General features: G+C 60.2%; 4 protein-coding genes across 10 annotated transcripts in view; 1 reads left to right on the plus strand and 3 right to left on the minus strand.

Moving 5' to 3' along the window:
- On the minus strand, positions 1-27,499 carry GRIN2D (glutamate ionotropic receptor NMDA type subunit 2D). Of its 2 annotated transcripts, none has more exons than XM_037888243.2 (13): positions 27,296-27,499; positions 13,953-14,383; positions 11,656-12,248; positions 10,941-11,055; positions 10,042-10,253; positions 9,344-9,512; positions 8,731-8,884; positions 7,675-7,800; positions 7,290-7,519; positions 6,261-6,421; positions 5,371-5,558; positions 5,000-5,232; positions 1-2,716 (listed from the first exon to the last, which is right to left on the minus strand). In XM_037888243.2, exons 2-13 carry the CDS (start codon positions 14,358-14,360, stop codon positions 1,220-1,222), a joined length of 4,086 nt encoding a protein of 1,361 aa, XP_037744171.1. In that variant the 5' UTR covers positions 14,361-14,383; positions 27,296-27,499; the 3' UTR covers positions 1-1,219. The 2 variants fall into 2 exon arrangements, with proteins under 2 accessions (XP_037744171.1, XP_043390548.1); XM_043534613.1 differs by lacking the exon at positions 27,296-27,499 and adding an exon at positions 25,217-25,330.
- LOC119564877 (immunoglobulin superfamily member 1-like) overlaps positions 1-27,844 on the plus strand; it is a 967,916-nt gene that overhangs the window by 657,692 nt on the left and 282,380 nt on the right. The gene's annotated exons all lie outside the window — the stretch shown is intronic.
- LOC119564866 (immunoglobulin superfamily member 1) overlaps positions 1-27,844 on the minus strand; it is a 999,687-nt gene that overhangs the window by 446,458 nt on the left and 525,385 nt on the right. The window lies entirely within an intron of this gene.
- Positions 1-27,844, minus strand: part of LOC119564865 (immunoglobulin superfamily member 1) — a 798,058-nt gene that overhangs the window by 303,708 nt on the left and 466,506 nt on the right. The gene's annotated exons all lie outside the window — the stretch shown is intronic.

The raw sequence follows: 27,844 nt of genomic DNA on the forward strand, positions 1-27,844 counted from the left end.
GATAGGTAGAGAGGGGTGTGGGGGTGGATACAGGGGTTTTGGGGGGTGGGACGGATTGAAGACGGGGTACATGGGGGACAGATGGAAGATGAGAGAGAAGAAAAAAGTGACTAACGAGGCAGAAGGTGAAAAGCTGAAAACCAAGGAAAGGGAAATGAAATGAAAAGGCCGGAGAGAAAGACGGGGGGGGGTCAGTGAAAAAGATGCCAGTGAAGAAGGACAAGGGGGGAGCGCCGGGGGAGGAGGCGGACGGGGGTGGTGGAAATCACAGTTTCAGTTTTGCAGGTGTTTAAATCACAGTTTCGTCTCCCCCGAAAAATAGAGATTTTAAAAAGGTGAAACAGCTACTCCCGGTTGTGTATTGAAAGGGGGGACCCCACGGCACCCCCCCACGGCCCACACATGGTGAAGTCCTGGCCAGGCTCTCCCCGACATTTTCCCCTGTGGGGAGGGGAAGTCTCCAAACAGCCCCCCACCTGCCACAGATGGGATGTTTTACTTCCATTCCGGCCCCCACCTTTGAGATCCCACCGCCCTGGATCGTGTCCCCCCCAATACAATGAAAGAGCCCTTTGGAGACAAGACAGGGCCGGGGCGGGGGGGGGGGGGGCAGCGTGGCCATGTGGCTGATAACCCCCTCCCCCAGCCAGCTCCCTGGTGGATGGATCCAGCCCATCCCCCTCCGGCTGCACTGTGGGGCTGGGCGGGAGGACGGACATCACCCACCCCGCTCAATGGGTCCTGCCCCAGCTCTCGCCAGTTTCTGATACCAGGGGCAGCCGCCCCACACATAGCCGGGCCGCCCCCCCCACCCCCCGCTTCTGCGGGGTCCAGATCCGTGGCATGACAGCTGGGTCCATCTCGGCCTGGATCCGTGGTGCCGGGGGCCACCCTCGTCCCGGTTCCCATGGCCGGCTCCCGTCTCTCTCCAGGGTCCGTGGCAGGCTCCGCCTCTCCGTGGGTCGGTGGGCCCAGGCGTGGCACCGCCCCCCATGGCAGCGTCGCGACCGTGGCCTGTGACCCACCCCCTGCCTCTCCGTAGGTCCTTGGCACCGGCAGGAGCTAAACCGTCCCCCTGGGTCTGCGGTGGCCTCCGTGGCATGAGCCGCTGTGGCCCTGTCCCCACAGCCGTGGTATCAGCCGCCATGGCCCAGTCCCCCCCCAGGTCCACCGCAGCGCCCACGTCCCACGTCCCCTGCCCCCCGCGGCCGTGGCTGGGTCATACCTCCGACTCGAGGCTGGAGAAGTGGGCGGAGCCGCGGCGGGTGAAGAGCTCCCCGCTGCGGCTGAGGCGGGGTGGGAGGCACTCGGGCGGGGAGAAGCCGAGGCGGTGGGGGGCCAGGCCGCAGCGCACCAGGTGGCAGGAGCTCAGGTCCTCCAGGCTGCGGGAGGTGGGGTGCAGGAGGGAGCCAGCTGGGCCCAGCTCGCAGGAGTGGTGGTGGTGGCAGCGCCGGTAGAGGCCGGGGTGGTGCCGGGGTGCCAGGCAGCCGTAGGGGCCGCAGAGGCGGTGTTCCCAGTCCAGCCAGCGCTCCAGCCGCTCCTCGGAATGGCTGAAGTAGCCCCGGGCCTCCTTGCGGCAGGGCGGGGTCAGGGGGGGCAGCAGCTCCAGGCTGGCGCAGTGCTGGCAAAGCCGGTGGCACGAGCGGCAGGGGGCCAGCTTGTCGGCCGACCAGTAGCGCACAGGCTTGTGGGGGGCGAAGAGTGGGGGCTCCCGGGAGGGGTAGGTGCAGAAGAAATCGGGGGCCGCGTACCAGCAGCTGTGCCCGTCAGCCGGGGGTGCCCCGGCCGGGGGGGAGGCCTCCGGGCACGGCCCGTCCCGCTCGCACGGCTCCGAGTCCGAGTCCGAGAGCTCCACGTAGCGGCTCTGGCTGGGGAAGCCGGCAGGCAGCGGGCGGGAGCGGCTGCGGCAGACGTGGGACCGGCCGACTGGGCAGGTGGGCCTGAGCAAGGGCTGGCTCTCGCTGTCCCGCGGCTCCTCGGGGCGCCGGTAGCGCCGCTCCCGCCCGCAGGGCGCCGCCCCCAGGGGCGGGCTGCGCTCGTCTTCGTAGGAGAGCCGGGTGTAGCCGTAACGCCCCGGCTCCTGGGCCGGCCGGCCGCACTCCGCCTCGCAGGGGCCCTTGGTGGCGTAGCCGCCGCCCAGCCCCCCACCACCGTGTTTCTTGGCCTCTGGTGTCCGGCTCCCGGCCTTGCCCGCCTGGAAACTTTCATACAGTCCCCGCAGCGACTTCCTCTGCCAGGCCGAGGCGCCCGGGTCGGGACCCTCCTTCTCCCGCACGATGGCGAAGTAGGACGGGGGGTTCTCCAGGCTCCGGAGGGGCGGGGAGAGCTGGCATGGCCCCAGCTTCTTGGCCTGGGCCCCGCCGCTGGCCCCCAGGTGGTCCGACAGCCCCTCGGGCTCGATGGGGCCGTAGAAGCGGTGGAAGCCCTCAGCGAAGGCGTTCTGGAGGCCATGGCGCTGCGGGGGTGCTTTGGGGGGCTCCGAGGGGGCGGGCGGGGGGTACAGGTCCTTGTAGCAGTTGGGGCTGCGGGCATGGCGCCAGCGCTCCACGATGCGCCGGTCCCGGGGCAGGAAGCTGCTGCAGGGCAGGGGCGGGGCGGGGGGGCTGGGCAAGGCCGTGGCCCCCCCGCGTTGCGGGGGGTAGCCGTGGTTCAGGATAGGCAGCTGCTGATGGTCCTGCAGCTTGGGGTCCTCGCTGGTGCAGCAGCTGTACATGCCCTGGAGGTGGGGGAGAGAAGACGTGAGGCAGGGGGTGGGACCAATAATGCACCTGCTCCGCCCGGTGGGAGCGCTATAACCTTGACACTGCCCCCAGTGTGTCATGGGGGAACCACTAACGCCACCTCCTCTGGGCTATGGGAGTGCTGTTGCTGCAACACCCAGGCAGCAAGCACTATCAGGGGAACCATTATCGCAGTGACACCACTGCAGTGTATGCTAAGGGGGACCATTATTACAGGGACACTGCTGCAGCAAGCGGGGACCATTATTACAGGGGCACTGCTGCAGCAATGGGGGACCATAATTACTGTGACACTGCTGCAGCAAGGGGGGGACCGTTATTACAGGGACACCGCTGCAGCAAGGGGGGACCATTATTACAATGACAATGCTGCAGCAAGGGGGGGACCATTATTACCGTGACACCGCTGCAGCAAGGGGGGGACCATTATTACAGGGGCACTGCTGCAGCAAGGGGGGACCATAGTTGCAGGACTCCAGGATGGGTGGCTGGAGGGAGGGAGGACAGATGGAGCAGTGTGGGTGTGGGGATGGATGGAGGACCAGCAGCAGATGGGGGGATGAATGGGATGGGCGGAGGTGGGGGGGGCAGGCAGAGGATGGGGGCAGATGTAGGACAGGTGGAAGATGGGGGGGCGGGCAGACAATGGGGGTTGGGCAGTAGACACGGGGACAGAGGGGTGCCTGCAGGTGGGTGGATGCAGGTATGCAGGAGGACAGAGGGAGGGGCGCCGGTGGGCGGGACGGACACAGAGGGAGGGGCACTGGCGGGTGAGATGCAGAGGGAGGGGCGCCGGCAGCCAGGCGGGACGCAGAGGGAGGGGCGCCGGCGGGCGGGACGGAGGCAGAGGGAGGGGCGCCGGCGGGCGGGACGGAGGCAGAGGGAGGGGCGCCGGCGGGCGGGCGGGATGCAGAGGGAGGGGCGCTGGCGGGCGGGACGGAGGCAGAGGGAGGGGCGCCGGCGGGCGGGCGGGATGCAGAGGGAGGGGCGCTGGCGGGCGGGACGGAGGCAGAGGGCGGGGCGCCGGCGGGTGGGTGGGATGTAGAGGGAGGGGCGCCAGCGGGCGGGACAGAGGCAGAGGGAGGGGCACCTTTGGGCAGCAGAGGGACGCAGAGGGAGGGGCGCCGGCGGCCGGGCGGGATGGAGAGGGAGGGGCGCTGGCAGGCGAGAGGGGCGCTGGTGGGCAGGATGGAGGCAGAGGGAGGGTCGTCGGCAGGCGGGATGGACGCGGAGGGCGGGATGCAGAGGGAGGGGCGCTGGTGGGCGGGAGGGGCGCTGGCAGGCAGGATGGAGGCAGAGGGAGGGGTGCCAGTGGGCGGGATGGACGCGGAGGGCGGGGCGGGCGGGACGCAGAGGGAGGGGCGCTGGCGGGTGGGATGGAGGCAGAGGGAGGGGCGCTGGTGGGCGGCGGGACGGACACGGAAGTCGGGGCGGGCGGGACGCAGAGGGAGGGGTGCTGGCGGGTGGGATGCAGGCAGAGGGAGTGGCGCCGGCGGGCGGCGGGACGGACGCGGAGGGCGGGGCGGGCGGGACGCAGAGGGAGGGGCGCCGGCGGGCGGGATGGAGGCAGAGGGAGGGGCGCCGGCGGGCGGGATGGAGGCAGAGGGAGGAGCGCAGGCGGGCGGGATGGAGGCAGAGGGAGGGGCGCTGGCGGGTGGTGGGATGGATGCGGAGGGCGGGGCAGGTGGGACGCAGAGGGAGGGGCGCCGGCGGGCGGGATGGAGGCAGAGGGAGGGGGGTCGGCGGGCGGGATGGAGGCAGAGGGAGGGGCGCTGGCGGGCGGCGGGACGGACGTGGAGGGCGGGGCGGTGGGACGCAGAGGGAGGGGCGCCGGCGGGCGGGATGGAGGCAGAGGGAGGGGCGCCGGCGGGCGGCGGGACGGACGCGGAGGGCGGGGCACTGGCGGGTGAGATGCAGAGGGAGGGGCGCCGGCGGGCGGGATGGAGGCAGAGGGAGTGGCGCCGGCGGGCGGCGGGATGGACGCGGAGGGCGGGGCGGGTGGGACGCAGAGGGAGGGGCGCCGGCGGGCGGGATGGAGGCAGAGGGAGGGGCGCCGGCGGGCGGGATGGAGGCAGAGGGAGGGGCGCCGGCGGGATGGACGCGGAGGGCGGGGCGGGTGGGACGCAGAGGGAAGGGCGCCGGCGGGCGGGATGGAGGCAGAGGGAGGGGCGCCGGCCGGCGGCGGGACGGACGCGGAGGGCGGGGCGGGCGGGCGCGGGGGGGGCGCCCGCGGGCAGACCGGCAGCGCCGCCCCTCACCCGGCTGAAGGCCAGCAGGAAGTCCAGGCGCCCGGTGTGCTGCATGCAGTGCCGCAGCTTCCAGTAGATGAGGTGCTCCCAGGCGAAGACCAGCAGGCTCAGCCCCATGGCCACCAGCAGCATGTAGAAGACGCCCGCCATGTTGTCGATGTCCAGCTTGCTGCTCATCACCTCGATCTTGTCGTTGTGGCAGATCCCCGAGAGCCAGAGCCGCTCCAGCATCTCGATCTCGTCTGCAAGGCAGCAGGCAGGCATGGGACCCGGGCGTCTGGGCGCCCAGACCCCCCCCCCCACACACACACACTCTAACCACTAGCCCCCGCTCCCCTCCCAGCGCGGGCGGAGAGCCCAGGCGTCCGGGCGGCGCGTACCGTCGCCCAGGAACTGCAGCAGCGCCAGGTCGATGGGGCGCTTCCAGCGGGAGCCCTTCTGCAGGGCGATGCCGTAGCCAGTGGTGGCGAAGACCTTCCCGCTGCCGATGGTCACCAGCTTGCAGCCCTCGTCCTTCCGCGCCATGTAGTTCAGCACGGCCGCGTCGTAGATGAAGGCGTCCAGCTTCCTGGGGGACAGCGGGGGGGCAGGGGTTAGAGGTGTGGGGCAGGGTAACAGCGTTCTAACCCCGTCTGCCCCCCCAGCCCCGCCCTACTTCCCCCCCCCCCGAGCCCTTCACCTCTTCTGCCCGTGACCCCGCCCTCTTCCCCATCTCCCTCCAGCCCCACCCCCACCCAACCTCCCTCCAGCCCCAACCCCACCCAACCTCCCTCCAGCTCCACCCCCTTCCCTTCGTCCTCCAGCCCGACCCCCTCCTCCTGGCCCCACCCAATCTCCCACCGGCCCCGGCCCCAACCCCTCCTGGCCCTGCCCCACCTCCCTCCGGCCCTGCCCCTTCCCATCTCCCTCCAGCCCCAACCCCACCCAACCTCCCTCCAGCTCTATCCCCTTCCCTTCGTCCTCCAGCTCGACCCCCTCCTCCTGGCCCCACCCCATCTCCCGCCGGCCCTGGCCCCAACCCCTCCTGGCCCTGCCCCACGTCCCTCCGGCCCTGCCCCCTTCCCATCTCCCTCTGGCCCTGCCCCCTCCTCCTGGCACTGCCCCATCTCCCTCTGGCTTTGCCCCCTTGTCCTGGCCCTGCCCTACCTCCCTCCAGGCCTGCCCCCTTCCCATCTGCCTCTGGCCCTGCCCCCTTGTCCTGGCCCTGCCCCACCTCCCTCCGGCCCTGCCTCCTCCTGCCATCGCCCGTCCTCCTGGCCCTGCCCCTCACCCCGACTTGAGGTGCTGCAGGGCGTCCTCCACACTGCGCTGGTTGTACTTCACCATGTACGTGTGCATGTCGGGGTAGTTGCTGCGGATGTTCTTCTCCGTGCTGCCGTTGGGCACGGTGCCAAACTTGAGTGGCGGGTACTGGTCCTGCGGCTTCTGGAACTGGGGGGGCAGCGATTAGTTACCCCCCATAGGGGTCAGTTACCCCCATCGCGTGTCCCTGTCCCGCCCCCTCCCAGGAGTGAGGGCTCTGTCTAGTCTGTGTCTATGGCAATCAGCCGGGCTGAGCCATACAGGATCTACCGTGACCCATGGATCAGCTGGGCCAAGCCGTACGGGATCTACCGCGACCCACAGATCAGCCGGGCTGAGCCGTATGAGATCTACCGCGATCCATGGATCAGCCGGGCTGAGCTGTACGGGATCTACCGTGACCCACAGATCAGCCAGGCTGAGCCATACGGGATCTACCGAGACCCACGGATCCCTGGGCCGAGCCGGACAGGATCTACCATGATCCATGGATCAGCTGGAACTGGCCATACTGGATCTACCGTGACCCATAGATCAGCTGGATCTAGTGACACTGCTCTATTGTGATCCATGGATCAATGAGATGATCAGGCTAGACTGGATCTAGCGGGATCTACTGTCTGAGAAACTAGATCGGATCCATGGAGATCTATGAAGTGACTGGATCTCATGAGACTGGCTCTACTGCGATCCACTGATCAACTGGATCGGTCTAGATCAGCTCTTTTGAGATCCATGGACCCACTGGTCCTGTGGTCTAACGAGACCGGTGGGTTGTTTGGATCTGGCTGGATTGGCTCTATTGAGATCCAGGGATCGAGTGGATCTGTCTAGATGGGATCTGTCATGCCCGAGGCCTGTATTGAAGCCAGCAAGATCTCTGGATCGACGCAGGCTGGATCTGGAAGTGGATTGATTGCACCCGGCTCCTGGCGGCAGGGGAGGGGTGGCCTGTGGGAACAGAGATCGGGGGGGCAGCAGAAAGGGAGAGCCTCACCTTGCGGTCGCTCAGCCCCGACACCGTGTCCACGTACTCCTCCTGGATCATGAAGGCGGCCAGGTTGGCCGTGTAGCTGGCGAGGAAGATGACGGCGAAGAAAGCCCAGATCAGCACCATGATCTTGCTGGTGGTGCCCTTGGGGTTCTCCACCGGCACCGAGTTGTTGAAGACCAGAGCCCAGAGCAGCCAGATGGACTTGCCAATGGTGAACTTGGAGCCCCCCGTGCCTGCAAAGCACCATGGGAAGGGTCAGCCCGCAGAGCACCTCCGCGCCCCACCCCGCCCCGCCCCGCCCCAGGCAGCCTTGCTAGCGCCCCTCACTCCTGATCCGCAGCCCCCTGCTGTCCCCGGGCGGAGCGGCGCGGGTGAGGGAGGGACTCACGTTTCCCGGCGGCCAGGCTGCGGTTATAACCCACGGGGCTGAAGTACTCGAAGATGAAGACGGTGACGGCCACCACGGTCAGACACATGACGAACATCATCACCCAGACAGCTGGGCTGTAGGGCTCTGCGGGGGGAAGTGACAGTCAGTGCTTGGACACCTGGGTTCTATGCACAGCTCTGGGAGGGGATTGGTGGTGAGAGGTTAGAGCAGAGAGGGCTGGGAGCCAGGACTCCTAGGTTCTCTCCCGGGGGGCCTAGTGGTTAGGGAAAGGGGGCTGGGTGCTGCTATTCATAGATACTAAGGTCAGAAGGGACCATTATGATCATCTAGTCCGACTTCCTGCACAACGCAGGCCACAGAATCTCACCCACCCACTCCTGCGAAAAACCTTTCACCTATGTCTGAGCTATTGAAGTCCTCAAATCATGGTTTAAAGACTTCAAGGAGCAGAGAATCCGCCAGCAAGTGACCCGTGCCCCATGCTACAGAGGAAGGCGAAAAACCCCCAGGGCCTCTTCCAATCTGCCCTGGAGGAAAATTCCTTCCCGACCCCAAATATGGCGATCAGCTGAGCATATGGGCAAGATTCACCAGCCAGATACTACAGAAAATTCTCTCCTGGGTACTCAGATCCCACCCCATCTAACATCCCATCACAGGCCATTAGGCCTATTTACCATGAATATTTAAAGATCAATTAATTACCAAAATCATGTTATCCCATCATACCGTCTCCTCCATAAACTTATCGAGTTTAAGCTTAAAGCCAGATAGATCTTTTGCCCTCACTGCTTCCCTTGGAAGGCTATTCCAAAACTTCACTCCTCTGATGGTTAGAAACCTTCGTCTAATTTCAAGTCTAAACTTCCCAATGACCTTCCTGGGTTCTCTCCCCAGCTCTGGGTGGGGAGGGGCTCTAGTGGTTAGAGCAAGGTGGGGGCTGGGAGCTAGGACTCCTGGGTTCTATTCCCCGCAGCCCCCTTGCTGGCAGAGGCTGGGGCCAGAGTCCCCAGGAGCTCCCCACAACGCCCTCTGGTGGCAGTGGGCGCTGACCCAGGAAGGCGGAGGGTGAGACGGTCCCGTTGCTCCGCGAGACCATGACGCTGATGCCCGTCTCGACGAAGGGCACGGAGAAGTCGATGATCTCGGAGCGTTCCTCATTGATAGTCAGGGAACCGATGGCCATGTCTGCACGCAGGTAAAACACCTGGGGGGAGACCGAGGGGGAGGAGTCAGCGAGGGGGCAGAGCCTTCAGAAGGATGTTCTCCCTTCCGCATGCAATGCTGGGCAGTCTTACCCAGTAACCCAGCTGTGCTGTTCAGGGGGGCTACGGTGGGACCCCAAAGCGAGCAGGGTATTTCTGGGAAGGATTTGAAGGGGGGGAATTAACCAGGTGAGATTGGGGGGCGGTCTTTGAAAGAAACCCCCAACCTGCCCAGGGATTTCTGGAGGGAGGCAGAGAAACTGGGGATCCCCAAGAAGGGGAAAAGTGGCACCAACCTATGGAGGCTGGGAGCCAGGACTCCTGGGTTCTCTCCCCAGCTCGGGGAGGGGAGTGGGATCTGGTGGTTAGAAGGAGTGGGGCTGGGAGCCAGGGCTCCTGGGTTCTCTCCCTGGCTCAGGGAGGTGAGTGGGCTGCAGTGCCTGGAGGCAGAGGTGTCTCACCTCTCCGATCATGCCGTTCCAGACCCCGTCAATCTTTTTGCCGTGCTTGCCGTTGGTGACCAGGTAGAGGTCGTAGGTGAAGCCCACGGTCTTAGCCAGGCGCTTGAGAATGTCGATGCAGAACCCTTTGCAGCATTTCTTCTCGAAGAGCAGCGGGTCCGTGGGGTGGCTGGGGGGGGAGCAAAACAGAAATGGGGATGGACAGAGAACACAGCTCTGTGAGCAGGCACTGCTGCGGGGAAGCTCACAGCGCCAGGGGCACTGCTATGGGGAAGCTCACAGCACTGGGTGGAACTCCTCGCCAGGGGCACTGCCACAGGGAAGCTCGCAGCGCTGGGTGGAGCTCCCCGCCAGGGGCACTGCCACGGGGAAGCTCACAGTGCTGGGCGGAGCTCCCCACCAGGGGCACTGCTGTGGGGAAGCTCGCAGCACTGTGTGGAACTCCTCGCCGGGGGCACGGCCACAGGGAAGCTTGCAGTACTGGTGGCACTGCCATGGGGAAGCTCGCAGCACTGTGTGGAACTCCTCGCCGGGGGCACGGCCACAGGGAAGCTTGCAGTACTGGTGGCACTGCCATGGGGAAGCTCGCAGCACTGGGCGGAGCTCCCCACCAGGGGCACTGCCACGGGGAAGCTCACAGCACAGGGTGGAGCTCCCCGCCAGGGGCACTGCCGTGGGGAAGTTCGCAGTGTGGGTACCTGTCGGTGCGGTTCAGCTGGTTGCGGCACGGCACCGAGTCCCGGATGCAGGTGCCGGTGGCCGGGTCGATGTTCTCGACAATGACGAAGGGCCGCTCCTCCAGCGTGGCCACCGTCAGGTGCTGGTCATCATCCACCGGCTGCAGGAACTTGCCGTAGCGCGACCAGACCGGGTACTTCATGCGTAGGATCTGGTGCTCCCAGCTCCCTACCTGCGTGGGGATGGGGTGGGAGGGCTTCACTGCGGGGTGCCTGCCTGGGGCCTGAGCCCCGGTCCCACCAAATTCACCCAGCACCACCGGATACACCCCAGAGTCACCCTTGCCCCCCAAACCTTCCCCCCAAACTCACTCCTTAAATTCCCCAACCCTGCCAGCCAAATCACCCCTATGCTCCCAAACCTTCCCCCCAAATCTCCCCAATCTCCATGAAACAGCCCCTCCAAATTCACCAACACCCCCAAACCTGCCCCCCAAACTCACCCCAAAATCTTCCCCTAAAACTCACCCCAATCTCCCTGAAATTGCCCCTCCAAACTCACCAACACCCCCCAAACCTGCCCCCCAAATTCACCCCAAAATCTTCCCCTAAAACTCACCCCAATCTCCCTGAACCTGCCCCTCTAAACTCACCCTGACTCCCCCGAAACCTGCGGATCAGACTCAGCCCCCACCCCAGACCAGGCTTGACCCCAAACCCACCTCCAAACCACTGGGCAGAAAGATGGAGGTTGGGAGACATTGTTAGTGGGAGGGGCAGAGAGCTGGGGGCATGACATAGATATAGGGTGGAGCTCTGGTAAGGGGTGTGGCAGAGGGATAGGGCAGGGCTCCAGCAGGGGGTGGGGCAAGCCTTCGGCAGGGGGCTGGGCAGACAGGTGGGCAGGTTCAGGTACTCACCACCTCCCAAGTGCGCTCCTTGTTCAGGGAGATGACGACCAGCGATGGGTTGATGAGGTAGCCATCCTCGTTGAACGAGAAATCCTTTTGCCCCCATGTGATGTTCATGAAATACCTGGCGGTGGGGAGAGAGTTAGGGGGGGACCCAGCATCCCCCAGCTCTGCTGGTGCCCCTCTGTCTTGTTGCCCCACTCAGCCAGGCAGTCCCCTGCCCTGGAGCCAGTGCCCCCTAGAAGGGAAAGGCCCCATATCCCGTTTCCTCTTCTACTCCAGTTTCCAGGGCATTGCAGGTTGTCATGGCTCTGTCCCCTCCCCCGTTGGTTTGGTTATGTTGGTTTGGGTTGAGTGTGGTTGGACTGGGTTAGGGCGAATTGGATTGGCGTTGGGTTGGATTCTGCTGATGGGCAGATCTGCCCCAACCACACTCATCAGTACAGGTTGTGGATTTGCTCACCTCCCCTGTTGGGTTGGTTATATTGAGTTGGGTTTGACTGAGGTGGATTGGTGTTGAGTTGGGTTGTAGGGGTGGGACTGGGTTAGTTGGGTTGGGATTACACTGATGGGCAGCAGATTCCTGTAGATCTGCCCACCCATCCCTCTGAGTTGGTTCTGTTGGCTTGGGGCTGGGGTTGGGTTGAGTTGGGATTGCATTGATGGGCACCACATTCTCACAGCTCTCCATCCCCCACTCTGCCCCCCGCCTCCCTCAACTCACCGGTGGAGGTTCTCATGGATCTGGCTGAGGTTGGGTGACCGGCAGTCATTGTTGAACTCGGGAATGAAGCCGTAGTCCCTGGAGAGTGCCTCAGCGCCCTTGGCAATGATGGCCACCCCGTTCTGGACGCGGTGGTGCAGGTCGTCCCGCCAGCCGGCCGACAACACTGTGAAGAGGCCAACAGGCAGGTGCTCAGGCATGTAGTCAGTGCCACCCAGGTTGGTGCCCACCATGAACCAGATATAGCCAGGTCCAGTGAGGCCGGCATCCCGTGCTGCCTGGAAGATGCTCTCTGCCTCCTCGCGGGAACAGTAGAGCAGGCGGATCTGGGCAGGGATCTCCCGCAGCTGGCGCTTGACCCGGGAGCCGTCAGGGTCATCAGTCAGGTTGAGGGTCAGGACGCCCCGGTGTTCCCAGCCGATGAAGCTGCTGTCGGTCAGCACCTCGATGTAATCCACAAAGTCCTCATAGCCGGGGAAGAGCGTGGTGATGACAGCGAAGGCCGTCCAGTCGTACTCCTCCAGCACCTCGAACATCACCTGCAGCTGCTGCTCTGTCGATGAGCCTAGCTGCAGAAAGGTGGAGCCTTTCTCCTGGGCAGGGAGAAAATGGGGAGGTCAGGGGGTGCTCCTCAATCCTGACCTGCAGCTCCTACCATCCCAGTCGTGGGCTTCCCCTTCCCAGCTCTGCCAATGCCCCTCAGTCCTGACCAGCAGCCTACTGCTAGCCTGGCTCTGGGCTGCCCCTCCTCCTGCAGCTCTGTTTATACATCTCAAATCTGAACAACAGCCTCTGTGCAATTCCACACCTGGGCTTCCACCTACCCCTCCACAGGTCTGCTGATGCCTCTCAATCCAAACCTGACGCATACACTTCCAATGGTGGGCACAGGGGCTTGGAGGTGTGGGCTGAGATAATAGGCTGCACTGCGTTAGACTGGGTGTATAGGATTGGGCTGGGTTATGTTGATTGGTTTGGGTTGCATTGGGCTGGGCAGCTTGTGTTGGGTTGGGTCAGGAATGGATGTGTATGCTGTTTTCCATTATGTCGGGATGGGCTGTGTTATGTTGCGTTGGGTATGTTGGGCTGGGTTAGGGTGGGGTTGTTGCATGCACTCGGTTGAGTTAGGGTTAGGTTGGAGTTGGGTTGAGTTGAAGATATGGGTGAGGTGTGTAGTGATGAGTGTGCGGGCAAATAGGCATTGGTGTGGGGCCTGGCAACCCCCTCCCTTTGATGGCTGAGCCCCTGTTGATACCAGTGTTGGGCATTGAGGTTTGGGTCGAGATGATGAGTCGAGCTGAGTTGCAGTTGGGTTGACTGTGAATGAACTGAGTAGGATTGAGGTTGGTTTGAGGTGGGGTTGGGATGGGTTGGGTGTGGTGAGGTCGGGCTGGAGTTCAGTGTGGTCTGGTTGGGTTGGGGTTGGAATGGGTTGAATGTGGTTGGGTTGGAATGGGGTTTGGTTGGGTTGAGTGTGGTTGGGTTGGGGTTGAGTTGAGTGTGGTTGGTTTGGGTTGGTTTAGGGTTGAGTGTGGTCAGGTTGAGTTCAGTGTGGTTGGGTTGGGGTTGAGTGTAGTTGAGTGTGGTTGGGTTGAGTGTTGGGTTGAGTTGAGTGTGGTTGGGATGGGCTGGGTTCAGCTGAGTGGGATGGGGATGGGTTGAGTGTGGTCGGGTTGGGATTGGTTGTGCTGGGGTTGGGTTGAGTGTGGTCGGGTTGGGATTGGTTGCACTGGGGTTGGGTTAAGTATGATTGGGTTGAGGTTGAGTGTGGGCGGGTTGAGTTGACTGTGGTTGAGTTGGGGTTGCGTTGAGTGTGGTCGGGTTGGGGTTGAGTGTGGTCAGGCTGGATTGGGGTTGGGTTTGGGTTGAGTTGAGTGTGGTTGGGTTGGGATTGGTTGCACTGGGGTTGGGTTAAGTATGATTGGGTTGAGGTTGAGTGTGGGCGGGTTGAGTTGACTGTGGTTGAGTTGGGGTTGGGTTGAGTGTGGTTGGGTTGGGGTTGAGTGTGGTCAGGCTGGATTGGGGTTGGGTTTGGGTTGAGTTGAGTGTGGTTGGGTTGGGATTGGTTGCGTTGAGGTTGGGTTGAGTGTGGTTGGTTTGGGATGGGTTGGGTAGGGGTTGACTGTCAGGTTGGGTTGGGTTGGGGTTGAGTTGAGCGGGATTCCGGTTGGGTTGCGTGGTTTTGTGGGGTGAGTTGAGCATGGTTGGGTTGAGGTTGAGTTGGGCATATGGGTGGGGATTACAGGGATAAATGTGCCGCAAATAGGGGCAGGTCTGGAACCCAGTGACCCCCTCACCTTGGGTGTGAGGACGATGGCCGAGCCCCCGTTGATGCCGATGATGGGCACTGAGGTCTGGGCTGAGATGAAGTCCAGGATCTGGGCCACGGCCTCGGTGCGTGTGTCGTCCTCGAAGACCACGCCGTGGATGCGCAGGGAGGAGAGAACGTCACACAGGCGTACGATGAGGCTGCGGGGGTTGGTGTCATTGAGCAGCACCGAGACGGGGTTCACCTCCATGGAGAAGTTGCGGAAGGCAGTGGGGGCAAAGCGGGCACTCTCAGGCGTGTAGGACGAGCCACTGAAGATGATGGCCACGTTGAGCGAGCGCGGCCCGTCTGGGCGCAGATCCAGGAAGGGGCTGGCGCAGGCCAGAGCCAGCACAAAGAGCATCCTAGCAGCGGGGGGGCCAGGGGACAGGCTCATCTCGCAGGGCCTCAGCACTTCCCCTGCATCGGAGGGGGTGATTCCAGGGGAGGGGGCAATGGAAGAGGGGAGGGGTCCGCAGGCGACAGGATAATGGGTGTTGGAGGGGGGAATCAGAGGGAAGGGGAGAGGGAGAAGGGAGGTAAGAGGGTGCATAAAAGGGGATGGGTTGGGAGGGAAGGATCGAGATAGAGGAGGGGAAAACAAGGAAGGAAAGAGAGAATTAGGCTCATGTGACTCTATACAGCATCCCCCACCCTGGGGCGCTGCCTCAAGGGGAAAGGCCCCGTGCCCCATTCCCGGCTCCCCAGAGCCAGCCAGTCCCTGCCTTGGGTGAAGATGGGAGCCGGCGCCCCCTAGAGGGGAAAGACCCCATGTCCCATTCCCTGCCCCTCTGAGCCAGCCAGTCCCTGCCCTGGGGCCAGATGGGAGCCGGTGGAAGGGGCCGGAGAGTAGCCGGTTCCTGCTTGATGCCCATCTGCACCAGTCAGAGCCTCAGGCCCAGACACCCCCCCCTCACCCCAAAAATGCAGGAGTTCGCTACCTGCCCAGCAGGATCCACAGACCTGGGCACCAACACTAGGATTCACCCCCCAGTGCCCCCCACGGAATCTCCCCCAAGGATTACCCCCAGCCCCCTCATGGAATCTGCCCCGTGTGGACCTCCGTCCCTGTCCCCCCAGTTACAGGCATTCCCAGCAGCACTATGGCATCATGCACTAGTCACCCCCCAAGAGATGCACCTGGTTTGGGGAAGGGCATGCGAAGCGCCCGCTGCCACACACACGCTTAGCACACTCAGGCTCTCCCACGAACATGCTCACATGCACACACACACACGCGTGCCCATGCCCACTGTGAACACACAGGGCGTGTGCACACGCACTAAGTGACAGGGTTCAAAGCACACACTGGAGCCCAGGCTGGATGGGCCCCTGGATCTGAGCCACTGGAGCCCAGGCTGGATCTGATCCTTACACAGAGGGGCCGGGATACTGGGGTAGATGGGCCCGCGGCTCACTCCTGAGCCCAGTGGGAGCAGGCTGCTCTCTGCCTTGCCGGCTGAGTCAGGGCCTGCACTGATGGACGGGCTCCCAGCCTGGCAAGGGCCAGCCCAGCCCCACCCATTGGCCTGAGGGGGGGGTGCAGGGAAAAAGACAGAGACAGCCCCTCCCCCCCACTTGGCCCCATTTCCCAAAGGCCCACCTGCTGCCCCTGCCACAATTCCACCCCTCCACATACACCCATGGCGTCCACCTCGCTCAGGCTGGGAACCCGACATCCCACCCCCACCCCAAGAAGCATCCACCTCAGGGGAGACACTGGGACGGGAGCCAGGACTCCTGGGTTCTATCCCTGACTCTGGGAGGGACATGGGGTCAAGTGATTAGGGGGGTGGCTGGAATGCAGGATTCCTGGTTTGTATTCCCGGGTTTGGGAGGGGAGAGGAGTCTAGTGATTGGGGGGGGGGGCTGGGATCCAGGACTCCTGGGTTCTATCCCCAGGTCTGGGAGGGGAGAGGGGTCCAGTGATTAGAGGTGGGGGGCTGGGATCCAGGATTCCTGGGTTCTATCCCTGGGTCTGGGAGGGGAGAGGGGTCTGGGAGGGAACAGGGGTCTAGTGATCTGAGTTGCTCCCTCTGTGTAAGGTCCAGTTCTGTGGCTCGCTGATTCCTCGTGGGAGTGATGACAGGTGGAGGAGGAAGGCAGAACCCAGGCATCCGGGGATCATTCTTGTCAGCAGCAGAATTGAGGGGAAATCATGTCGGCTCCTGAATATTTCATGTTCATCCCCAGCATGCACACGGTGTCCCCCACCCCTCCTGGAAAAGCCCCATGTTCCATTCTCACCCCCCTCCCTCCGGAGCCAGCCAGTCACCCACCCTGGGGCCAGATGGGAGCCAGCACCCCCTGGAGGGGAGAGGCCCCATCTCCCATTCCCCCCATGCTGTCTGGTTAGCAGCATGTTCCTGCTGTCCCACAGCTGGCTCTGGGGGGCTGGAAGGCGCTAACATAAGGTGCTGATTAGCAGAGTAAACTGCCGGCCCTGATTATCCGCCTGGGAATAGAAACACTTTCACTGATTGCCAGCTCCGGAAATTACAGCTCGTAAAGGAAAACAGATTCCATAGATCCCAGGCTTAACCCCCCCAGCGACACCACTGTGCAGAGCCATGGGCCCATCTACCCCGGTATCCCGCCCTCTCCCTGCCTTCCCCGATTGGAGCCATGGGCCCATCTACCGTGGTATCCTGCCCCTTCCCTTCCCTGCCCTCCCGATCAGACACATGACTCACACACAAGTACACATGCATCTCCCCAAAGTGCTGGAAGATACACACCAAGCACGCCCCCCCCCCGTGAGAAATCTACACCTGAACCCCACCAGATACACACATCCCAAAGGGCTCTGACAGAAAAAAACACACACACACACACCCTAAGATACAGACACGCCAGCACGCTCCCCTCCCAGAGCCGGGGACAGAACCTGGCTCCTAGCCTCTCCCACTCTAGCCACTAGCCCCCACTACCCTCCCCTCACCGGGGAGAGAACCCAGGAATCCTGGTTCCCAGCCCCCCCCAGCTCTAACCACTAGACCCCACTCCCCTCCCCAAGCTGGGGAGAGAACCCAGGAGTCCTGCCAATCGAGCCAGCCAGCCAGTCCCGCTCCATGAGCCCTCATAATTCATCTGCCGTCTGTGCTCTCTCACCCCCACTTCCCTCCGCTCTCCACCCCTCGCATCCCCCCTTGCCCCCCGCCCCTCTCCTGCGCCTGCTGGAACTGTATTGATTTCCTCTCCCCCCTGGGGCCGCGCTGGCCTCTCTCGCTTTCATTCTTCCCTGTCTCGCTTCATGTCTCAGCAGGAGGGAAACATGGAAACCTACACGGCCCTGGGGTGATGGGACACGCGGCCACCCACCCACAGCCCCTGCTGCAGCCCTCCCCAGAGGGGCCACATCCCAGGGCCAGGCGAGCGGTCCCGGATACCCAGCCCCCGTGCCCCACCCCAGAGGGTCCACATCCCAGTGCCGGACCAGAGGTCCCCAGATACCCAGCCCCCGTGCCCCACCCCAGAGGGTCCACATCCCAGTGCCGGACCAGAGGTCCCCAGATACCCAGCCTCCATGCCCCACCCCAGAGGGCCCACATCCCAGTGCCGGGCCAGAGGTGCCCGGATACCCAGCCCCCGTGCCCCACCCCAGAAGGGCTGCGTCCTGGTGCCGGGCCAGGGGTGCCCAGGACAGCGGCTGTGTCTTTTGTGCAGTAAGAGAGCAAAGCGACTTTTTCCGGTTGCTCTCTCTCTCTCTCTCTCTCTCTCCCCCCACTCCCCCTTTTCTGCATCTCGATCAAGGGGCTGGTCTTGCTCGCTGCAGCTGGTTCAGCTCGACCATGGTGGAACAGCTAATAGCCGGGCTCTCTGCTTCAACCAGGGCAGGGGAAATTTTCTCATAAATACCTATTAGAGGGTTATTCTGGGAACTAGAGCAGGGGGTGGGGTGGGGGGATTGTGCCAGAGAGCTGCAGCGGGGCGGTAGGGTGGGGAGAGGAAAACATGCAGACAGAGGCCTTGGCGAGATGGGAGAGACAGGTGGAGGGATGGACTGAGAGGCGGAGGTGCAGACAGAGGGCCAGAGAAGGGGACAGGTGGAGGCACTAAAAGAGGGACAGGCGGAAGGATGGACAGAGACAGGCAGAGGGATGGACAAGGGGACAGGCAGAGGGACAGACAAGGGGACAGAGAGAAGCATGAACAGAGACAGGTGGAGGGATGGACTGAGATACAGGACGAGGTGCAGACAGAGGACCAGAGAAGGGGACAGCTGGAGGCACTAGAAGAGAGACAGGGGGAAAGATGGACAGAGACAGGTGGAGGGATGGACAACAGGACTGGTGGAGGGACAGACAGAGAGACAGGTGGAGCAATGGACAAGGGACAGGTGAAGAGATGGATGGAGGCTGCCTGTTGCTGAGGTGTCTGCAGTGGTGGTGTTTGATGGTGAACAGAGACAGTGTTACGTATGGGCTGTAGGATCAGTGTGACTGCCTCACGCCTCTGGTCTGAAGTTGCTGTAGGTACAGCATGAAAGTGTACTTGGTGGGGGGGAGTAGTTCTAGTCTACACAGGTGTAGATACAGTGTGACTGTGTATTATAGGGATGTGTAGGTAATAGCCTGAAAATCTGAAGATGTATAAGTACAGTGAGAAAGTGGATGTATGATGTTGTGTAGGTACAATGTGAAGATGGTAACTGTACTGCATGTGCGTTGCTGGAGCCTGCGAGTGTATTTGTATGGATGTATAACCACAGTGTAAAAATGTAGGTACAGTGTGACTGTGCACTGTTGCGGGTGCAAAGGCACAATCTGTGGATTTACAGATACAGCCTGAAAATATATTTAGTTTGGGGTGTAAGTACAGTATGAAGGGATGTAGGTGTCAGTCCAGTGTGAAACTATGTAGCTTCCACTTGAGAGTGCAAAGTTGTGTAGCTACATTATGAAAGTGTGTAGGTATTGCCTGAAAACACACTTATAGGCTGTGTATCAGTAGAGTATTGTGTGTAGCTAGGGATGGTTGTCAGGACAGTGTGGAAAGGTGTGTAGGGATAGCATAAAGGAGTGTAGCTGCAGTGCGAAAGTGTGTAGGCACAGTCTGAGAGGGTATTTAGGAGGGTATGAAGCTCCAGCGTGAAGGTGTTTTTATGACAGTGGAACATAGGAACAGCATATTCACGAGGGTGTGGAGGTACAGTCTGTACATTTGTGTGTCCTTCAGAGCATATGTAGTTACATTTCTCAAGACACTCTCTCTGCACATGAGTGTAACACTACTGGCGGAGTTGTGACATGCAGCGTACATTGGGTGGGATGTCGACTACATGCTGTACTGGCCGTGCGTGCAGATGCATTGTCATTTGCACACAGATTCTGCCCCTAGCTACAGGTGGCTCCTCCAACTGATGTCAACTGGTTGGAACACGCCAAAATCTCCTGAACTTTGCCATGTGAAATTCACACTACTCCCATGCGACAGCAGGACCCTTGTGGGAAGGCCACCCCATGAGGAAGGGAATGGCTGTTGTGTTCTCTCCAGGTGACAGCCAAACTTGGACGTAATACAGCCGGCTGCGGGGTTCGATATCCTGCCCCGGGACAGAAACTGCAAAGCCCTATTCAGGGCCCATAGTTAAAATATCAATGGGCTCGGATCCAACTGTGCATGTGTGACTACCTGTTGAGTGTGTGTGTGTGTGTGTGTGTGTGTGAGAGAGAGAGAGAGAGAGAAAGAGAGAGAGGGAGAGAGAGAGAGAGAGAAACTGCCTGTCTCTTTCTGGGCTTTGCGTCTGACTGTGTGTGCGTTACCATCTGTCTCTGGCTTCTGTGTTTGGCTGTATATTGTGTGACTGCCGGTTGACTGTGTGAGACTGCCAGTCTCGGCTCTGCGTCTGACTGTGTGTGTATGTCTGTCTGTTTCTGGACTCGGCTTGTGAGAGGGGTATATCGAGTCTGACTGCATGTGCACAAGTCCCTGGTGTCTCTTTTTGAGGGATGTGTGGGCTTCGGCTGCGACTGCGCCTGTCTCTGGGAATTTCCTTGCTGGGGGTTGGTGGACAAGGGCTGGATCTGAGTGTGCATCTGTGCCTGTCTCAGGGATTGGCTTGTGCCAGGATATGTGTGTGCTCTGACTGTGCATGAATGCCTGTTTCTGGGATCTCCTTGGAAGGGGGGGGTGCCTCCCCCCCGCACTAGCCCTGCCTGTGTCTCCCAGACATTGGGGTAGGGATGGACAGGGGGTTGGAGGACTCAGGAGTCCTGGCGTTTCAGAAGGGGAAGCTGAGGAGACCTCGGCATTGATAGGGTCCCAGAAATCCAGGTGCCCCAGGCCAGGGGTGTTCTCTGAGGATAGGACCCAGGAGTCTGGGTGGGTGTCTGAGAAGAAGGGGGGTAACTTTGAGCAGGGGGAGGTCATAGGCTCCAGGAGTCTGGGGGCCCCAGAAAGGGGGTGAGCTCAGAGGCTGGGACTGGGGATTTGCTGGGATGGGGCATGGGGTGCTGCCCATTGGCACGAAGGAAGAAAGTGTGACACTGGCAGAGGAGGTGCCAGCTCAGGCCAAGGCCCCCAGGCCTCACTGAACACTGACAGATGTGTGGCTGGAAACCAGCCTGGCTCACTGGTGTGTTCCCAGCGGTAAAACAGGAGACAGATTTCCTACGAAATGCTTGTAAATTGCTGCCGGCCTTAATCTCACTTATCACATCTGTGTCCCACCTTAAAATATTTGCTCTGTAACTCTAAACCTGTTTGCTCTGAAACTGGGACACCCGCCCCCACTCCCGCCAAGTCAGGAGAGAAATCCCAGTCCACCCCATGAGGCGTCGGCTCCTGCCCAGCACAAGAAGGCCAGCAGACTCCAGACAAACCGTTGGGGGGGGGGACAAAAGACTTTGGTGAGGGCGCCCCCGACGCCCACGAAGCGGGGACGTCCCATCACAGCTCTGAACTCTGGGGGGAGGGAATAAAAATCCCAGAGCAGAAGAAAACAGTGGGGCTGTGCTGCTCAGAGAGGGCCATATTTCTAAGCATAAGCAACGGATCCCCAGGGTAACTGGCTTGGGTTATTCCTCAAGGAGAGACAGAGCTTGCACATCAGAGCAGCTACTGTCCTGGACCCGAACACCAGGAGCGGGGGAACCTTCCTAAAGGAGGGCGGGCCACTGGTGCCTGAGCTGAGGCCCTGCCCCCTTCCCCTAAGGCCCCGCCCCATGCACCGCCCCTTCTCCCCAATGCCATGCCCCCTGCTCACTCCTGTCTGCCCCCTCACCTCTGTCGCTCGTCCTGATAAAAAGTGATGAGGCCAGACCCACCCGTTCCAGCACCCCTGCCTAGGACTGTACCTCGTGTGTGTGTGTGTGTGTGTGTGTGTGTGTGTGTGTGTGTGTGTGTGTGTGTGTTCACCTGCTTTAACCTTGTCAGTTGCTCTATTTCTTTCCCCTGGTGAATCAATCTTCAGTTAGTTTATTCCAGGATTCTCTACAGGCCTTGTGGTTGGTGTGAGATCTCGGGTGCAACTGACTTGGGGTAAATGACCGGGCCTTGGGGACTGGCAGTAACCTGAATATTGTTGCGAGTTTTGGCATAAGGGACCATCTATCGCAAGGGCGGGCTCACCTGGGCGGCAAGACAGACTGGCGCACCCAGCGGCACTGTTGGTGGCTCCGTGTTACGGCTGTGGTAGGGCCTGAGGCATTCACACTGGGTATGGGGCTGGCACAATCAAATTATAACACTCACAACCAGTTTGGGGCCTGTGCCCTGTTTCTTGACTGGCTGCCCTGAGGTGCGTACACACGGCTGTGAACCGCTCCAGACTGTGTGACGGAAAGAAAGATGCCCCCAGGGGAAGGGGAGCAGAGATTCTGGGAGGGGAGTGGGGTGTAGAGTGGTTGAAGTGGGGGTCGGGGTGGGCTTCAGGACTCCTGAAATCCCAGCTCCCTCTGTGACCTCAAGTGAGACCCTTCCCTTCTGTGTGCCACAGTTTCTCTCACTGCAGAACAGGGAGAGTGCCAGCTCCCTGAAGGGACTGAGACATTTCTCCTTTCACCACCAGACAGGTGGTGATTATTAAAATGACCAGCTGAGAAATCACTCCCATTTTGTCCTGCTGCCACTCATATCCTTCTTGCACCCTGCCCGGGTACACCCTCCTATAGAGACCAGTGATAGGGACTGCCCTGCCCCCACTGAGCCCCCAAGCTCTTGTGTAATGACTGCCATTCTATATGGACTGGTTACCTGACCCAATGCCAGGGACCCAACATAAACCTCTCTAGCATAGGGACTGGTCAATGGACCATTCCGATGGATTGCTCCACCCCCACAGAGCTCCCTGTCTCATAGAGACTGGTTGTATGAACCACTCCAATGGACTGCTCCACACCCACAGAGCTCCCTGTCTCATAGAGACTGGTTATATAGACTGTTCATACACACTGCTCTATCCAAGCCCTTGCATAGAGACTGCCTATCTGTACAGACCACCTACCCGATGCCAAATGCCCCACACTTACCCCTCTAGCATAGCAACTGGTTCAATGGACCACTCACATGGACTGATCCACCTCCATAGACCCCCATCACACATAGATACTGGTTATATGGATTGTTCATACACAATGCTCCACCCCCCCACACCCCTTTTATAGAGACCAGTTATATGAACCATTCCACCCACACAAAGTCCACCTCTGCATAGAGACTTGTTATATAGACTGCTCATACAGACTGCTCCATCCAAGCCCTTATACAGAGAATGCTTCTCCCTACACACGGGCTATCCAATGCCAGGTACCCAACACAAACCCCTCTAGCATAGAGACTGGTTATACGGACCACTTATATGAACTGCTTCACCCCCATCGAGCCCCCCCTTGTATAGAGATCAGTTATATAGACCACTCCACCCTCATGAAACCTCTCCGTTGCATAGAGGCTGGTTATATGGACCACTCATATGGAGTGCTCGACCTGCACAGACCCAATCACTCATAGATACTGGTTATATGGACTGCTCATACAGACTACTCCATCTTCACAGTTCCCCCATGTATAGAGACCAGTTATATGTCTCCAGTTCCTCCATGTATAGAGACCAGTTATATATAGACCACTCCACCCTCACAAAGCCCCTCATTCGCATAGAGACTAGTTATATGGACTGCTCATAGAAACCACTTCTCCCTCACTGCACCCCCCTATAGTAGAGACCACTTATATGGACAACTTAATCTTGCTGGAGCCCCTTCTAATATAAAGACTACTTATATGGGACCGTTCAAGCCCCCCACAGTAGAGACCAGTTATATGAACCAGTTTCATCCAATCTATCTTGGAGATCCTCACAGGATCTCCTAAGGACAGGTTCCACCTTCTCCTACAAACAAGAGGCAGCTTACTTGCATGACAACTGCCTCTAAGGACTGGAGTGTGTATACGGCCCAGCATCTGGACCCAAAGGAAGCCCTGTTTTTCTGCCTCACCCATGCACTGTACCTTGGGCTCGCTATGCTTCCTGCTGGGCTGCTTTCCAGCTCTGCTCTGGACAGGATATAGGCACCACTGGGGGTATATGGACCAGTCATGTATGGAAGAAGGTGGGTGAAATACCGAGAACTAAAATAGTGCCCATCTCACGAGGAACAGGTGGCAGGGACCGAGGGAATGCTGTGATCTTAGCTCCCCAAAGCGCCAGCCTCAGGGGTAGTGGGTAACGGCACTGGGGGCCATCTGCCCTTCAGAGAGGAGTTTTGGGAAAGGTGACCGGGATGCCGCGATTCCTGCACCGCCAGGGGTACCAAATGCTCCTGGCAGAAAAAGGGATCAGCCCCAGAGAATGGGGACAAGACAGTCACATCGCTGGGGGGAAACGGAGCAAGAAAATGTATGGCTTGGGGGTGGGGGTGGGGGATGGATAGATAGATAGATAGATAGATAGATAGGGTGTGTGGGGATAGATAGATAGATAGATAGATAGATAGATAGATAGATAGGGTGAATGGGGATAGATAGATAGATTAGATAGAGGGGGTGAATGGGGATAGATAGATAAATAGATAGATAGAGGGGGTGTGTGGGGATAGATAGATAGATAGATAGAGAGATAGATAGATAGATAGATGGGGTGTGTGGGGATAGATAGATAGATAGATAGATAGATAGATAGATAGATAGATAGATAGATAGATAGATAGATGGGGTGAATGAGGATAGATAGAAAGATAGATTAGATAGAGGGGGTGAATGGGGATAGATAGGTAGATAGATAGATAGATAGATAGATAGATAGATAGATAGATAGATGGGGTGTGTGGGGATAGATAGATAGATAGATAGATAGATAGATAGATAGATAGATAGATGGGGTGTGTGGGGATAGATAGATAGATAGATAGATAGATAGATAGATGGGGTGTGTGGGGATAGATAGATAGATAGATAGATAGATAGATAGATAGATAGATAGATGGGGTGTGTGGGGATAGATAGATAGATAGATAGATAGATAGATAGATAGATAGATGGGGTGTGTGGGGATAGATAGATAGATAGATAGATAGATAGATAGATAGATGGGGTGTGTGGGGATAGATAGATAGATAGATAGATAGATAGATGGGGTGTGTGGGTATAGATAGATAGATAGATAGATAGATAGATAGATAGATAGATAGATAGATAGATAGATAGATAGATAGATGGGGTGGCTGGGGATTTATAGATGGGGTGGATGGGGTGGAGTGTCTGGGGCTGGATAAATAGATATTGAAAGAGAAATTCTCTGTGCTGCTTGACAGCCAAATGGTCTCTGCACAGCCACAAGGCACTCACACAGCTCAGCAATGCACAATCCGTCTGTGCCTATTGCACCTGCACAATAACCTCTGTGTGTGTGTCAGGGTGTCTGAGTGTGTGTCTGTCTGTTTGGGTTAGGGTGTCTATTTGTGTGTCTGAGTGTGCGTCAGGGTGTCTGTCAGGGTGTCTGTGTGCCGATATGTGTCTGTGTATCAGAGTGTTTGTGTCTGTCTCAGGGTCAGGGTATCTGTGTGCCTCTGTGTGTCAGGGTGTCTGTGTGTGTGTATCAGGGTGTTTGTGTGTGTCAGGGTCAAGGTGTGTGTGTCAGGGTGTCTGTGTTTGTGTCAAGGTGTGTGTGTGTCAGGGTCAGTGTGTGTCAGGGCGTGTGCGCCAAGGTGTCTGTGTGTGTGTCAGGGTGGTTTTGTGTGTGTGGCAGGGAGTCTGTCTGGGGGTGTGAGGGTGTCTCAGCCCCAGCCCAGGAGGAAGGGGGAAGCCTCTTACCTTTTCATGACACCTCCGTTGCATAGCAGGGCGGGGAGCTCAGAACCTCTGCAGCAGAGCCGGAGCCGGGCAAAATCCGGAGCGACACCGGCTCCGCAACCCGGGCAGCGGCGGGTTCCCGCCCCCTCCCCCCTTTGTCCTGCCTGGAGAAAACCCAGGCTAAGCCCCCCCGCGGGGAAAGCTCCCAAGAGGCGACATCGCCCCCCCCCCCCGTCTGTCCCTCCTCAAGGTTGCAGCAGCCCCAGCTCCGCCGCCCGGCAGCCGCTACACATGTTGCATCCGAAGTTAGCGCGATGCCAAACGCGTCTGCTTCGGCTCCCGGAGGCCCCCCCCCCCGCCGCCCCAGCTTCTCCGGCAGGGGGGTCGGGGGGGCCCCCCTCTCCTCTCCTCTCCTCCTCCCAGAATGGCCGATCCGCCGGCCCGTGTCTCCTCCCTGCTCGCCCGGACTCCGCTCGGCTGGTTTTTCCCCCCTTCCCCTCGGGTCACCTTTCTCCGTGCGCCCGGGGAGCGCGCAGTGGGGACCGGGGAGGGGGGGGGGAGCGGGGGGGTTGACTCCTCTAACGCAGAGCTACACCCTCCCCGGCTGGCTGGCGCGCGCACCCCCCCATCCCCCCCGCACACACACACACCCGCCTGGGACACACACTCACACACACACAGCGCCAGGGTCATTAACATTCACAGCCCATCGCCGCCCAGCCAGGCGGGCGCAGGTTGGAGCCGGGCGCTGCGGGCCGTGGCTGCCTGAAGCGGAGGGGGGGCCCCAAGCCAGCCACCCCCGGAGAAAGGGGGGTGTGGGTGTGTGGGGAAACAGGAATCACCCCTGAAGTGAAAAGGGAGGGGGTTGTGAAGAGAGAGGGATGGAGCCCAGTGGGAGGGGAGAGCTTGGAGCAGGAAGGGGGGGCGGATGGGGGGAAGAGATTACCCCTTTGCCCCCCCCCGGGCTCCCCCAAATCTCAATCCACCCAGCCCTGCTGTCTGGGGTCCCGTCCCCCCCCCATCAGAGCAAGGCAATGAGAGAAGGTAAGCAGGTGAGGGGCAGGGGTTGTCCAAAGGGTGTATGTAGCAGAGGGGTGTGTGGGTGTGCAAGGGGTGTATGTACAGAGGGGTGTGTGAGGTGTATGTGTCAGAGGTGTGTGTGTGTGTGCATGTAATAGAGGGGTGTGTGTGTATGTGTGTGTAGCAGAGGAGGGTGCAAGTATGTGTGTGCAAGGGATGTATGTCTCAGAGGGGTGTGTGAGGGTGTATGTGTATGTGCAAGGGTGTATGTAACACTGGGGTGTGTGAGGGTGTATGTGTATGTGCAAGGGTGTATGTAACACTGGAGTGTGTGAGGGTGTATGTGTGTGTGCAAGGGGTGTATGTAGCCCAGGAATGTGTGAGGGTGTATGTGTCAGAGGGGTGTGTGTGCATGTGTGTGTATGTAGTAGAGGTGTGTGTGTGTAGCAGAGGAGGGTGTGCAAGGGATGTATGTCTCAGAGGGGTGTGTGTGAGGGGTACACAATGCCACACTCCCTTCCCTCCCCCACTCCCCCCAGAAGCCAGCCACCAATTTGCCCCTATACACACCCCGAGTTGTGATACCAGCTGGTCTCTGCAAGCTAAGCAGGGCCCAGGAAGTTAGGAGGGTGGAGGAGAGACCAGCTGGGAAGTGGTTGGTAAAGGGGCGAGTGACCTCTAGAGTCTAAGGGGTGTGTGGCTGGGATATCTTCCCCTTGCAGTCAGGGCTGTACCTAGAGGCTGCTGGCTGAAAAGGAGGGGGTGCTCCCCTGGCTGCCAAAGACCCCTGAACCAAAAGGGGGGGCTGTGCTATGGGGAGCTTGGTGGTACTGGGAGGCTCAGAAGCTCACAGGCCCAGAGAGGGGTAAATTTGCGCCAGGTTTCACCCCAGAACCCAGGGATCACTATGGGATAGGTGTTGACAAAAAGATTCACCAAGCTGGGGGAGATACCTGCCCCGCAGCACTACCGGGTAGAAGAACGCCCCCTACAGAGCACCCTCCCTGCCCTGCCCTGGAGCACCAGGGTCTGCAATGACTGGCAGAGGAGAGCGCCCCCTGCCCAGCACCCCCTTGGCACCTCAGTCCAGCTGTCTTCTCTTTCGGCGCTGTCCGGTGCAGTCCCCACGCCCTGCTGGAGCAGGCACGACGATGGAAGCCGTGGCAGATTGCGACTGGGGCTGGTTAGGAGCAGCGGGGAGCAAGGCGGCTCACAGGAACAAAGGCCCCGTCCCCCATTCGTGACGCTCGGGCTCTCTGCAGAGAACAAGGGGAAGGAGGAAGAAAGGAGGAAAAAATAGACACGGCCGATAGAAAATGTAACGGCAGAGCGCCAGCTGGGTGTGAGAAGACAGCCGATCAGTCCCCGCCCCGCTCTGGTAGGGGAGTGGGGTCTAGTGGTTAGAGCAGGGGAGGCTGGGAACCAGGACGCCTGGGTTCTCTCCCTGGCTCTGGGAGGGCCGGGGTGAAGGAGATTGAGCGGGAAAGGGCGTAGGGCAGCTGGGATGCTCCGGGGGTGGGGGGGGCTGATCTGACCCAGCCTGGAGCTGGTGCTGAGCCACTGTGGGCCCCTGACATTCCTGCTGTTCCATGGACCCCTTAATCATCTCCCTAAACCCCCTTCATTAGG

Source organism: Chelonia mydas, chromosome 23, assembly GCF_015237465.2.
Source record: "Chelonia mydas isolate rCheMyd1 chromosome 23, rCheMyd1.pri.v2, whole genome shotgun sequence".
In the NCBI taxonomy this organism is placed as follows: Eukaryota; Metazoa; Chordata; order Testudines; family Cheloniidae; genus Chelonia; species Chelonia mydas.